We start from the raw sequence: 13,706 nt of genomic DNA on the forward strand, positions 1-13,706 counted from the left end.
CACTTTTATTTTTTGTAAATATTTTATTACCCGTCCGGCTGCTGTTTTCCCGCTTTTCCCCTGGCTATTTTTATTTTGCGTTTTTATTTTTGTGTTAGCCATGGGAGAAAAGTGTTTAATTGATGCTGCGCTGCTCTCGGTGTGCATCCTCATGAAAAATGCACTGGACTCGCCCAGAAATTCCCTTTGAGCTTTGCAACTCTCACTATCCATATCTCAATTTCCACAAAAAGTACCAGAGATTAGAGCAAGCGAAATGAGTAACGTGAGGGGCCAAGCTCAATTTAGAAAACAGTAACAAACTAAATTACATTAAAAAATAAAGGGGGGGCGGTGGGGGGGGGGTGGGGGGTGGGGGGTGGAAAGAAAAAGGAAACTGGGGAGAATACGCAAACTTGTACATTTGCTGGTTTATATATGTATAATAATAATACTGCGGTTTCTAAAAAGGCAACCATGTTTTCTAAATCGAAAAATGAAGTTTCGAGTTACAAATTTACCTATGCAGCTTTCGAAAAGGTGTACAATATGCTCTGCGATGCCTTTTATAGGTTCTTCACTACATAGAGTACTTAAAAGCCAAACTTGAAAGCAGCTTAAACGGCAATTACCACAGTCAATGTCAAGTTAGCAATCTGCCAAGTTGACGACTTAATTTCAGGTCGAATTGCGGAACTGATTGCGATTCGATGTGACAGCGGTGAAAAGTGGGTAAAGTGTGGAAACTCTGGCAAATACAAGCACAAGCCGCATTCGATGCAAATGAACGGGCATGAATAAGTGAGTGAACTATATCGGCAACACTTAAACACTCAAACACTCACCCATGCAGATGAGCTAGACTCGCAATCGCAATCGCATGGCTACTGATATTTTTCCCGCCATTCAGCGATATATCTCATCTGCATCAAGTGCGTTGCGCAACAACAAAGGACGAAAGAGAACAACAACAACATATGTAGTAAAAAAATACAACAAAAAGAAGAGGAAAAAAGGTGGGAAATCCTGCAAAGTGTCTGTAAACATTTATTTCAAAAATTTATGAATATTGCTCGCGCCCAGCAAAAGCAGCGGTGACAAACGAAAATTCCCTTTGGCCCCCGCATCTCTTCGCCATTCGGCTTTCGAATTGTTCAAGCAATGGCATTGTTTACCCGCTTTTCTCTGTGTGTATGCGCGTGTGTGTGTCTGTGCGTGTGTGTGTGAGAGTTATTGTTCCGAGACATAATATTTTACTGTTTTGATATGGAATTCAACAGGGTATATCCAGACCCTGACGCAGATGCATGTTTATATATATAACATAATTAAAAGGCTTTTGAAGTAGTTTTTTGCAGCACTTTTTTTCAATTAAATCGATATTAAAGATAGTATTTAAGTCACTAGAAATAAACCCAATCGCCTAATATACTTGGCAACTTAACTTATCTGCATTGGCTTTTTGATTTCAAGTTTTTTTTTGTCAAAATTTAAAACTCATATTCAATTAAAAGTTAGAATCAAACATTTACTTTGAACTAACTTAGAAAGAAGCCAATCCAATTTGTTGAGAATGTCAAAAGTTGTTTTATACTCGAATGTCTTGGCTTTCCTTTCGCTTGCTTAACACCTAATTGTTGTTTTGAACTATTCCAGTTGTCCGTGTTCGTATCATTAGAGGTTTTTCTGCTTTTCCGCTGACGAGGAATCCGAATGTCGGGAAATAGTTTCCCCTTCGTTCGTTCTTTGCCACTCCTTTCCCGGCTTGCCGCCCCCTTTTTCCTTTTTCTTGTTGCGTAGCGCATTACAAATGACAGCCGCCTGTCACACACACATGTGCAACGGGGGTGTGGGTGGGAAGCCCACACACATGTGTGCAGAAGGAAAGCCACACAGACAGGCACACGTGTAGAATGGCATGCCATACATACATGGCCATTAGTGTTGTGTTGTTGTCGTTATCATGCACAAAAAAGTTGTCGTCTCTGCTTAACTTTACGCTGCCTTACTCCACTTTACGTGTAGGTCTTCTGGCAAAGCCCCCTTAACACCCAACTTCCCCCCTTTCCAGCCTTAACCCCCCATCGCCCCGTTTATCACACTGGAAAGTACATAAAACAATGTCATTGTTAAATTGCCAGCTAAGTTGTTGGGAATCTAAGTTTTTATCAACTCGAATATGAAATCTTTTAGGACTTTAATTGGAAATCCACAGCTTATTAGCATCTACTTTGAGATCTTACAATCTCGAAACAATATTTCACTGTTATAAAAATCAAACAGATTTCAAATAATCATAACTTTACTCTTTGTGATATGAAACAAAAACTAGATGATTACTAGACTCAAGTAATGAACTATCAAGTTAAGGCTTTGGTAGTTCTATAGTTTTGAAACTATTTCCTATCACTTTCGAAAATAGTTTTCCACTGTGTTTGTCCTCTTATCCCCGACGAGTGTTGGCCAGAAATTTTCGGTAGGAGCAACTTTAGTTGGTCAGCCAAGTGAATTACAAGCTCAGTCCTTAACCCTCGGCTCGCACCTTGTTTTTCCGGCATTTGCTCGCTTTTTCCATTTGCCCCTCTGTTGGTTGTTATTTAATTATCATTTTTCATTCTTTTTTCGGGTTGGGTGTGGAAAATGTTGTCATCGCACATGTTTGTGGAGCATTGGTATTTTCGGGGTCATAGGTGAAAGAGGGGATTAAGTAATATTTTTGACCATCTTGTTGACCGCCCAGGATGCAAATGCATTATAATTTGATATTTCGGCTACAGTGCACATGTTATGTTAAAATCCAGCGGTGGAAATGGGGAAAGTTAAAAAGAAAACAATCAAATTGTGTGGTGGCATACTTTTCTGATTTTTTTTTTGGTCATCTTTGTGAATTTTGAAATGCGTTTTTTTGCTGCTGCAATTTTACTTTTATTTTTGCGCCTCTTGCCCGCTTTTCTTATCCAATTTTCTTTTGGTGCTTTCAAATTTCCTTGTTATCTCATAATTTTTATTCACTTCCCTTCTTCCAGTTGCCTTTTGCTAGCCATTTTTCGATTTCCTATACTTCCAAATTTTCTTTTGACATTGCGTTTTCTTTTGCGTTCCCTCAATCGATTTTTCTTTTTTATTTCTCTGGTAATCATGTCTCAATCACTTTTTGGCACGTTCTTTTTAATTTTTACTGCTTGCGATATGCAAAAAAACATAACATAATTTTGATACAAAGCAACGTTAATTTTAAATAATTTTATTCTTCATATATTGGCTTACTTATTTTTAGCTTTGTTGTTCAACAAAGTGATAAAATATGAGAAAACAATAAAATGTCAAGTACAATCAATTTTTTGGGCAGGACGAACCTTTCTGAAGGGGTTTTGTCCGCTCGATATTTCCCATTTCCTTGAGACTCGGCGAACATTTTAATGAGATTTTCGAATTCCAAAGAAATTCAAAACGTAGCTTATTCAACTTGTTCTATGTGTGCGTGTGTGTGTGTGTGTGAGGCACACTTTCTTTCTCTCTGCAAGTGTGTGCGTATTTGTATTTGTATTTGTATTTGTGGCAACAGGCAACAAGCCAAGTTAATTAGCAAAAAGCAGATAGCGTCACACAAAAAAGGAGCAACCAACTAAGGCCATCTTAAGGTCTGATTGAGCAGCGAGTGAAAGTGGGTGAAAGTGACTGAAGGGGGATGGAATAAAAGCGGGGCGACGGGGGGTGAAAGGGGTTAACTGGAATGAAGGCCAACAAAAATGGAAGACGGCGGAATTCTGCGGGGACCTCCGCTTAAGTGCGGGTTTTTGATGTCGGCGCAAATTGCAAAGAAAATGATTTATTATCTGCAAAAGGCAATTAAGTAAAATTGCTTGAAAATTATTTGCACCCCCTAACCGGATAGGGAAAAAGCCAAATAGAAGCAAAACCAAAATATACGCAAATGACAGCAAATCTCTCAGACAATTTCAAAAAATTAGGAACTAGGTTAGTGTATCAGTTCAAAAGTAATTAATCATAATAATATAAACATATAAATAAATAAGTAAGTTTATTATTTAATTTTCTATAAACGGAAACGTTTAAATAACTTGTAATTTAGTAAATTCCTAAAATTCACACTGTTTTTTACCATTTATTGAATAAAGCTTATGAACATGTTAAACTTTTAGAAATTAACACAACTTTCGATTTAGTTTCCCACTATTCATTTGGATACTACATTCTCGCATTAGAAACAGCTTATCTGTAGAAAAGTATTTTACGAATTACGGCGAAACCGAATTCCAATTAAGCGCAAAGTTTTTGACGCAAAACTATTTCACATTCGTTAAAAAGTTAACAGACAAAAGTTGTGCAAAACACGATAATTCCCCAAACAAAAATCGAATTTTCACATTTGTAACCAATCAAATATTGTATATTAGTTGAACTTTAAGACACCATACACTTTCAGCAATTATATATATCTGTTCAGATTTCCGACGACTTTAAAATGTCTTTGCTTTTGCAATGGTAACCATTGCGTAGAAGGTAACTCACCTGCCCTTCGGTTCCCCAATTCCAGCGCTCGTCCAACATGATTTATAAGTCGAATTAGAAGGAGCCACACGACGGGCATGGAACAAGAGTGAATTAATTACGAATTCAAGCCCGAAGAGGTAATTAATTCACTTCATTTTCTTCCCCAGCAAAGTTGGCTGAAAACCAAACCAAACCAAACCAAACCAAACCAAACCAAACTCGACTCAACTCGACTCGACTCGATTCAAGTCAACCATTTTGTTGACAGACAAACAAATGGTGGACCAAATAAGCAAACATGTGCACATGGGCACCTGCTAGGACATTCATGAATTCATTGCTTACATTACGCCAGGGATATTTCAAATATTTCTTTTAAGATTTTATCCAAAGTCGTAATTGCTCAGAAATTTGGCTGGAGCTCTAATGTGCTACGAGGAGCAGTGCTTTGTAAATGGGAAAATTATTTACATTTCCCAAGGACTTTTAGGTAATTTAATCAATGCCATTAATTCATCACGTTTACGATTACCGTTATAATAAAACAGTTCATTTAGAAGAGATTTTCCGCTATGCAATTCATTAGGTTTTTTGACAAGTTGTTTTCTTTTGTTAGCTACAGTTTTATAAGTGGCTATTAAATATTCCAAATATAGTTATTAAAGGTATAATTAGGTATATTTTAAAATCAACTTTAAGTGTATCTCAATTTTCTGATTAATTTCATTCATTCATTATTCATTGTTTCATTTGTACAATTACCTACAATTGTCTGATTCATTTCATTTCATTAATTTATCATGCTTTTCTTCATATCATTTCTTCCTTCTTTCAGTTCTACAGTTTTCCGATTTACTTTATTCATCTATCATTCATTTCTTCATTCTTGAATGTTTTGGTACAAATCTTAAATTTCGATATTCCACTGAATCCGAAAGTTCGAAAGACCATTTTACGTCTCTATCAAAACCGTGCTGCCCAATTCATTCCGTTTGGTTTTGGCAAACATAGCCCCAATTCCGGACTTGCAAATGGGTCTCCCGGTCGGAATTTGAGTCCTTGTCACAATGGAACTGACCATATTTACATTTGTCAAGCACTTCACTCACCTTTGACTGCGGTGTGTTCTCTGTGTCTCAAGCTTTCTCCGCCAAATCCTCCTCCGAATCGGAACGCAAATGGGACTTAAATATTTGCCACACACACTCTTTCACTTCGGCTCGGTCGTTTATATTCGAATTGAAAAATTGTATTCAGAACGCTTTTTCACTTTGTGTGTATATTTATGTATATATACTCAATTTCTTAGCTTAGCACAAAAACCAAAAAAAAATAATGTATGTTCAGCACTTTCGAATATCTTTCGAAAATTCGAAAACCGGGCAAAAGTAGTAACTGCGTGACTGCGAACTGTGACCAGTGACCAGTGACTTGCGAATGTGATGTTAGTATGCTGAATTCAAAAGCTGAGGCTGAGAACCGAACCGCACGAGAGTCTGTTGACGAATGAGTTACAATGGACGATGCGAATCGCTAACAGCGGGAAGACAACAAGTTGTCGTGTCCTTAACAGCTCTGCTAACGGGCACTGTGGAGTGGGTGCACCTTAACAGCGCTGCAAGCTCTGCTAAACCGAAAGCTTAGCCGATGCAATTTCAAAGAAACATCGAGTGGTCGCCAACAGATGGCGGTGCAGAGCAAGTTTATGCTAATATAATACTTTCGTTACAATCTAGTAAATTTAAAAAATATTTTTCTAATTTGCCCAACATACATACATAAAAACATCGCAGTTTTATCTTTTTTTTTTAAATTTTATTTTCGTTTTTTTCTCATTTTGTTTTATTGTAAGAAAATCTTTTCATTATTCATCAGTCGACTGACTTCCTGCGACTTTTCTAGCTAAAAAAAAACTCACTTCAACATATTTTGGCCTTAACAGAAAAAGAATGACACACTCCAAATCGGAATGTGTGTTTTGGAGGGGAGGTGACACGAAACATAAACACGAGGGGCAATCAATTGTAATAGTAGGACTAATTTAAACATATCGTACAATTGGAAGGCTTTCATGTCTTACAACGCAATCGATCGGTCTGCCTTCTATTTAAGTTCGATATTCCTTTCAGTTGGACGACTCGACTCATTCTCTAAGCTGCTACTCCTCTTTCTCTAATGTGTCTTCAACAAACGAAGACAAGTTCGCAAGGTTTCAGTTTTTGTTGGTTTCATTTTCATTTGTTGTTTGTGGTTGTTATTGTTGTTGTTGTTGAGTTTGCAGTATGTGCAGTTTTGGGCATTTCAAAGTTCAAATTTCTAAAACAAATCTGTGAAAACGTTGGTTCGGTATTCGTTTAAAGACTAACAATCTCGATAGACGAAAAAAAAATTATGATAGTATGATCTTTAGAAATGATCGAACATGATGTACATAACTAATTAATTACGAATCGTTTTGCTTTTCTCCCTACAGGATGAAAATGACGGGAGGGAGTGCGATCTTGCTATTACTGCTCTTTCGGCAGCCGATGTTGTGGCTACCGCTCTCGATGGTGTTTGGGATATGTGCAGTCTTGAGCGGATTTGAACTTAATCATCGCCAGCGGAACGCTTGACCTTGCGCTGCTTGGGACTCTGCTGGCTGGCCGCCTTGGGACTGGCCGGCTTTGTGGGCTTGGGCGAGGTCTTGGGCGTTTTGGACTTGGGCGGCGACTTCTGCAGCGCACGCAGCGTCTCCTGTGGCACCCAATCGTAGTCGATGGTGCTGTCGTTGGCCGTGCCGGTTTCGATCACCTTCTTGGCAGCGGCACGCTTCCTCTTGCCTGAACTGCCGAGCAGATATTGCTGTCCGATGACCAGTAGCAGGACCACAATGCCCGCCAGCAGGACGTACAGGAAGAAGGTCTCGCCATCCAGACCCTCATCGACCTCCGAAATCAGAACGGTCTCGTTGAACACGGCCTCGTTGTACTGAATGCCATTGGCATCGCGGTAGGCCAGAGCAATGTTCAGTCCAAATGGACGGCCGGCAAACTGATCCGAGGGCAGGAAGGTGTACGACACGGTCGACTCAAAGCCGGGCTTCACCTCACGGTTGTAGGCCACCGCCGAGAAGTTCTGGATGAAGTAGTTGAAGTCCATGGGATAGCGGAAGGAGGCCTCCACCGTCTCGATAACGAATTCCTCGGCTCCCTTGTTGGTGAATCCAATCAGGAACTCCACGGGCTTGCCGCCGGGCAGATCCAGCTGCTGGCCAGGTGTGTACAGGGGTTTCGTGAATAACAGATAGGTGTCCGCATTCGGCGAACTGCTGCTGCCCGTGTCGCTATCCTCGTCCGCTTCAGCATCCTCGCCAGTAACGGCACCCTCCTCGCCTTCCACGTCCACCAGGTCGTCCTCCACGGGCTCGGCGGCGTAGGCTCCAAACTTGTTGGCTATAAATTGAAGATAAAGTGGTGTTATGATGAGTGCTGAAGAATTGAAGGCATATTAAATTCAAGTGCACGGAACTAACTTCGCATACTCTTTGAAACTAATCAGAGATATGATATATTTAGGTTGGCTTTCTTGGCAGGTTGCACCTGCAACTAGGTTCACCCTTTTTAATAACTATTGTAACGGGGTCATTTAGCTTGCATTTGGGTACCTTATACTTGGTATATAGTTCACAACCTAGCAAACTAGCTCTGAGCTTGTCTGCAAACTTGGGATATGTCCACCCAATCAATGTGAAACTATGATATATATCGAGAATCCTTAAAAAACACCTTTGTGTCCAGTTTGAAGCCTTGATCTTGGAAACTAAACGAATTTATAGCCATCTCAGACGAGACAGCTCACGAGTCAGAGCGAGAGGTCGATAGGGCTCATGCCAACTCAACAGTTTTGACCGTATGATAAAAATTCGACCACCGAAGATGAATGAAAATCACCGAAATACGATGCTAGTGTACGGTGTGCATTGATTGGCAGTCCCATAAAGCATAATCCACGTAGCAGATGCGTCGGTAAAATGCCACGTATACGGATGGGAACACGCCCGGCCACCGAGCGATTGTTATTTGTCGGCGAGGGTTCACAGTGGGTAGAGGCTCTACTTACGCGCCGAGAAGGTGCAGATGACGATGGGCAGGACCATCAGCATTAGGAACATCAGATGCCTCATCTTGTTGGCTGTTTTACAATGTCTTCGGGGCTCCAAATGCAATCGAATGCGCGGCGCACACACGGAAATTTGGCTGGGAAATCGGCTGAGGGAAAAACGCACGCACACACAACCTTCGCGATCGAGTGAAAATGAAGAAGTGACGAGCTGCGGTGGTATAGCGGCGAAAACAGAAGCCGACAACGCACGAAGTGGACACGAAGCCGAGACACGACTTTCACTGACAAATGTCTACGTGGTGCCACGTCTAGGGTTGCAAGGGCCTCTCGATCGGTAAGTTAAATACTCAGTTTTCAGGTACTTAGCTTACTCAGAGTAGGAATTCTTTTTAGGCATCTATTAAACATTTATTTAATTACTACTAAAAACATTATCTCATATCTAAAATAATCAATAAAATTAAATGTTGCTTTATTTTGTTGACATTTGAGTGCACCGACAACTCTAGCGAGACAAGTAGTGATGCCAAACGCCGCAACTGTCATCTCTCGTGTTTTTTCGTGTTTATAACTTAAAAGCAATATTTGGGTAAACATAATATTTTATGCAATTATAAAATTCAAAATTGGTTTATTTTTTTATACCAAACACCATTTTTTGACGGAGGTAAAAAAAATACTAAAAATATTTTACAGCACTATTTGGCCATCGTTACAGTTCTGCCAACTTGGCTATTAAGACGCTATTATCTGGCTATTTTTAAGCTAGAATATATTCTGTTGACAATATTAATAATACATTGAATGTATATTAGGAATAATATAAAACAACATTGAACGGTCAAATTCATATGTAGCAATTATATGTTACAAATATTTTTCTTATTAAATCAATAATAAATAAATGAACACAGTTTTGTATTGCTTGTGTGTGATCAATAAAAGTTCGCTTACTGGTACAACGACAAAGAACAATTCAATTAAATATGAATAATACTTTTAAGAACACGAACTATTTAAAAAAAAAAACTAGGCATATGGAAGGTAAAAACCAATTTTTCGAGTATTCAAATTTTTTTGTTGGCTATTTTCTAGCCACTCTCGCGCAATCGATAGTGAGCGGCGACGTTAATCACAGCTATCGATTGGCCTGCGCAACGCAGCCAACTTCACGTCGCTGTGCCGATAACCGCTCAACTTCCTTTTTGCTTGCGGCTGTCAATTGAAGCGCATCTTGCACGTGAATTCTTTGCGAATTTAGCATTTTTAGAGATCTAACATGGACAAACCAGTTGTGTGGGCACGCGTCATGAAGGTTCTGGGCCGCACCGGCTCCCAGGGTCAGTGTACCCAGGTGAAGGTCGAGTTCCTGGGCGAGCAGAACCGCCAGATCATCCGCAACGTGAAGGGACCAGTTCGCGAGGGCGACATCCTGACCCTTTTGGAATCCGAACGTGAAGCCAGGAGGCTGCGCTAATTGGCGACCAAGCTCGAGAAGGTAAGCGCGCCTGAAATACTGGCCACAGTGAACACCCGTCCTAACACACCTTCAATTTATTCCGCAGACCTTTTTACACACACATACACAAACTGTTTTTCGCACGCGCCTTGTTATTTTCGCGGAGAAGAAGAAGCGGATGGCAAGAAATCCGAGCGAGGCTGCTGCATATTCGTTATAAACAAATGAAAATACACACCTAATTCGCCAGAAAATCAGTCAAAATGTGTTTTAAATAAATCTCGAGAGCATTGGACCGCCTTTGTACGAAAAGAAAACCAATCAAGCCTGTGTTTTGGTTTCATTCCCTTTTTGTTTTTGTGTTTTTTTTGAGTGCCCAGTGAAAATTGCCAATGAAATGTGGTCTCCCAGCCACTTCCTTTAACAATCTGTATTTGCATTTAGCAGAAACCTTTGCCTACTCGGAAATCAACAAAGAAATATGTATGCAGACGAAATGCAAATAGAAAGAATCGTCGAGATCCTCCAGTTGTTAAAAACACATGGACAGCTTTATTAAAAATATGGGTTTCGTTGATTTCCTTATAAACGCAAAGTTTTTCTGTTAAACTCAATGCTCAGAAGTTCTGGACACGTTGACATCTAGCAGAAATGTTTTACTTTTTCGTTCGCGAAAAGATATTTAAAAGAGAGGCCAACCGAGTGATTAGCCCAATCACATTTCACAAATGACAAAACAATTTCAATACAAGTATTTTGTACTCAAGAGTACTCATTTTGCTTTAATCAATGGACATTATTTTTTGTATAAAAAATAGCTTATATATTTAAACTGCTGGATATGCAATGAAAATATACGTAAAATATTTAAAATAAAAGTCAATAGCTCAGTAAGTTAATATACAACATCGTTTAGAAACTTATCATTTAAAACCACTGAGATGCATATGTTTCTATATTCCTTAAGGAATATGTCTGGTTTTCCCTACAAAGTCAGCGGAAAGATGGCCAGTCTCTCGATTTTGGCTAATCCAAGGGTAATGCGTGCTTCTGCAGGTTCCGACAGGTGGAGATCGGATTTGAAGGCCTCCAAAGAGGATTCGGGTGCGGGAAACTTGGGTTGCAGCTGACTAAGACGAAGCTCTAGGTATTTGACCTGGTTCTGCAGCAGTTTCAGCGATTCCTCCAGGAAATTTCTGAATTCCATCAATGCCGCAGGTATTTTGGTTTGCTGCTGCTCATTATTTAGGTGAAGGCACTCAATCTCGAAGTCAATTACTTGGGCGGATATCTGCCCTAGCTCGGAAACCAGTTTCGATCTATGAATTGGATGGCAAGGCAAATCAGAGAAGTTTCTTGCTAGGATTAGGCCACTTACATGCTGTCCTGCAGGCTACGGTAAACATCCTGGCACACCGAAAGTAGCGCAACTGTGGCAGCTTGATTGGAACTGCAACAAAGTGGCAAATTAGCATTGTTTTCATTCATTAAATTAAGTTTTTACCCCTTGACCAGTTGATAACGTTGGCCCAATTCCCACAACCGATTCGCTTTATTCGACAATTCAGGCGTCGTCGCAGACTTAAGGCATAGATAGCTCCTTATGCTGGTGGCCAAGTGCTTTAGCTGCTGCTCCAAGCTCGTTTTGTATTGCTCCAAGCGGTCCGCTGGCAATAGCATCGCAAAAATGCAGTAAAATTTAGGTAAATTGAGGGAATTTGTTATATTCTGCAACTGCCATCGATAACACGAAAAGTTATCGGCACATGGAGGAGCTGGCCATCGACTCCAGAACGATATTTATCGCACAAACGTTATATTTTTGCTCAAAAATAATAATTTTTTGTCAATTTATTTTTAAAAATAAGCTCCTATTGAAATTTTCAATCGTACTTTGCTTAACAATGAGAATTCTACTGAAAAACTGTTTTGTCAAATTTTCGTCAAAAAAAAAAAAAAACATTTTCCTGAAAACAACCTAGTTTTATCAAAGCTTTGAGCTTTGTTCGACCATTTAGGCATTGACTACTGTACTCGATGCATCTTCTGATGCACTATGAATTAAACACAAATTTTGAAAACTCATACAAAAACAAATAAAGATAGCAATAAAGCCCATTTTTAGCTCAAATCATAGATGTTTTTATTCTTTGGGATGCGCCATACAATATTTTATTGTGTGTCTTCAGTGCATTTGTTACAACATTTGGTGTCTTCAGTGTACGCTTCTGTGTAATTAGTGTTACTTCTAGTCGCTTTCAAATTCTGATTTCTTTTGGTATTAGCTTGTGACTGTAGGTAGTGTTAATTCCTGTGTTATCATATTTATTTAGCTTACAATAATCAAAGATTGTATGAACTGGCAAAACTAATTGTAAATCGCAATAGAAACGTGCAACGTGTAAAGCATCGCAGTTTTAAAGTATCGTGTTCATGAGTAGTGAGTAACATTATCGAATCATTATCAAATTCGTTTCCTGGTTTGGATTCCTCGGATTCGGGCGACGACCCAAGCCTGTGCCGACATTTCGTCGGCACTGTAGCTGTAACGATGTGTACGCGCTTTGAGGTGACTGTACTTTTAGTGTATTTTTATACTGTACTTTTATACTGTATTTTTTAACTGTAAAAATTTTGAAACATTTTTGTAACTTGTTAGGGAAATGCGACCGGCTTGTAGCTCGACTCGAAGGCAAATGAAATTTCTCTATCCTGAAGGTCGAAATACAACTTTATTCCAAAGAAAAAATGACAGTTAATTTCTCGGCCAACTAGATGTAGTTTTTCATATAATGGGTTTTTTTTTTTTTTGTTAAACCCATCTAGTCACCTTTGAAAATGGATTTTACATTTAGGTTTAGAGTACCCAAACACAATTTTATTGCGAAAAGGAAACGCCAGTCACAAGAATTAAATTTCCAGTTTTTTGTCTTTTTTTTTGCATATTTTGATAAAAAAAATAAGCGAAAATTTACCCAAAAATAAATTTCCTTAAAACCTTCCAAAAATTAAAGAGATCGTTAACAATGGTAATTAACAGCCAAAAACAGTTATTCTTTCATCTTTATGACAAAGTCATAACTTTTGCGAAGGTATGACGAAAATTCCGTTTGTCAATATCAAGTTTTTGGCAAAAGCCATGTTTCCAATTTTCGTACATCAATAATCCGTTTTTTTGCTACAACTTTAAAAATAATAGCCTGAATATGGAATGTTATACCTCGTTGAGCTCTTAAATAAATTGCCAATCAAACTGTGTTCAAAAATGCAAATTCTTTTTTTTGGAATTTTTTGCAAATTTTGATGATGTTAACCCTTACAAAAAATGCGAAAATTGACCCAAAAATTGATTTTCCTAAATTCTTCAAAAAGTGATAGGGATCGTTAGCACTGGCAATTAGCTGCTCAAAACAGTTATTCTTTCGTCTATATGACAATTTTTATGGAAGTTATGACGAAAATTCCGTTTGTAAATATCAAGTTTTTGGCAAGAGCCGTGTTTCCAAATTTCGTACTTAAAATAATAAGTTTAATAATAAAATTAAAAATAATAGCCTGAATATGGAATGTTATACCTCGCTGAGTTCGTAATTCAATTTCCAATCAAACTGTGTTCAAAAATGCAAATTCTATTTTTTTGGCATTTTTG

The 13,706-nt window shown here is 38.8% G+C and overlaps 4 protein-coding genes across 4 annotated transcripts in view; 1 reads left to right on the forward strand and 3 right to left on the reverse strand.

Annotated features, from left to right (window-relative positions):
* Nucleotides 1-6,267, reverse strand: part of LOC6617459 — a 44,598-nt gene extending 38,331 nt beyond the window's left edge. The window contains exon 1 of the mRNA XM_002041740.2: nucleotides 5,604-6,267. The gene's annotated coding sequence lies outside the window, so the exon portion shown is untranslated. The remainder of the gene's footprint in view (nucleotides 1-5,603) is intronic.
* A 40-nt stretch (nucleotides 6,268-6,307) lies between these two features.
* On the reverse strand, nucleotides 6,308-8,803 carry LOC6617463 (translocon-associated protein subunit alpha). The gene is made up of 2 exons (XM_002041744.2): nucleotides 8,596-8,803; nucleotides 6,308-7,928 (listed from the first exon to the last, which is right to left on the reverse strand). Exons 1-2 carry the CDS (start codon nucleotides 8,657-8,659, stop codon nucleotides 7,084-7,086), a joined length of 909 nt encoding a protein of 302 aa, XP_002041780.1. The 5' UTR covers nucleotides 8,660-8,803; the 3' UTR covers nucleotides 6,308-7,083.
* Nucleotides 8,804-9,793: 990 nt separating this feature from the next.
* LOC6617464 (40S ribosomal protein S28) lies at nucleotides 9,794-10,378 on the forward strand. Its single transcript, XM_002041745.2, has 2 exons — nucleotides 9,794-10,096; nucleotides 10,164-10,378. Exon 1 carries the CDS (start codon nucleotides 9,878-9,880, stop codon nucleotides 10,073-10,075), a length of 198 nt encoding a protein of 65 aa, XP_002041781.1. The 5' UTR covers nucleotides 9,794-9,877; the 3' UTR covers nucleotides 10,076-10,096; nucleotides 10,164-10,378.
* A 431-nt stretch (nucleotides 10,379-10,809) lies between these two features.
* LOC6617465 lies at nucleotides 10,810-11,814 on the reverse strand. Its single transcript, XM_002041746.2, has 3 exons — nucleotides 11,562-11,814; nucleotides 11,436-11,507; nucleotides 10,810-11,376 (listed from the first exon to the last, which is right to left on the reverse strand). The coding sequence occupies exons 1-3, from the start codon at nucleotides 11,735-11,737 to the stop codon at nucleotides 11,043-11,045; spliced, it is 582 nt and encodes a 193-aa protein (XP_002041782.1). The 5' UTR covers nucleotides 11,738-11,814; the 3' UTR covers nucleotides 10,810-11,042.
* Nucleotides 11,815-13,706: the final 1,892 nt, after the last annotated feature.

Source organism: Drosophila sechellia, chromosome X (genome assembly GCF_004382195.2).
Source record: "Drosophila sechellia strain sech25 chromosome X, ASM438219v1, whole genome shotgun sequence".
NCBI lineage: Eukaryota > Metazoa > Arthropoda > Insecta > Diptera > Drosophilidae > Drosophila > Drosophila sechellia.

Bases quoted from the DNA above. Each gene is read 5' to 3' on its own strand.
- LOC6617463 (XM_002041744.2), bottom strand. From the start codon at position 8,659: ATGAGGCATCTGATGTTCCTAATGCTGATGGTCCTGCCCATCGTCATC. The intron at 7,929-8,595 runs GTAAGTAGAGCC...TTCAATTTATAG, and splicing joins CATCTGCACCTTCTCGGCGC to CCAACAAGTTTGGAGCCTAC.
- LOC6617464 (XM_002041745.2), top strand. From the start codon at position 9,878: ATGGACAAACCAGTTGTGTGGGCACGCGTCATGAAGGTTCTGGGCCGC.
- LOC6617465 (XM_002041746.2), bottom strand. From the start codon at position 11,737: ATGCTATTGCCAGCGGACCGCTTGGAGCAATACAAAACGAGCTTGGAG. The intron at 11,508-11,561 runs GTAAAAACTTAA...ACTTTGTTGCAG, and splicing joins CGTTATCAACTGGTCAAGGG to TTCCAATCAAGCTGCCACAG. The intron at 11,377-11,435 runs GTAAGTGGCCTA...TCCAATTCATAG, and splicing joins CGTAGCCTGCAGGACAGCAT to ATCGAAACTGGTTTCCGAGC.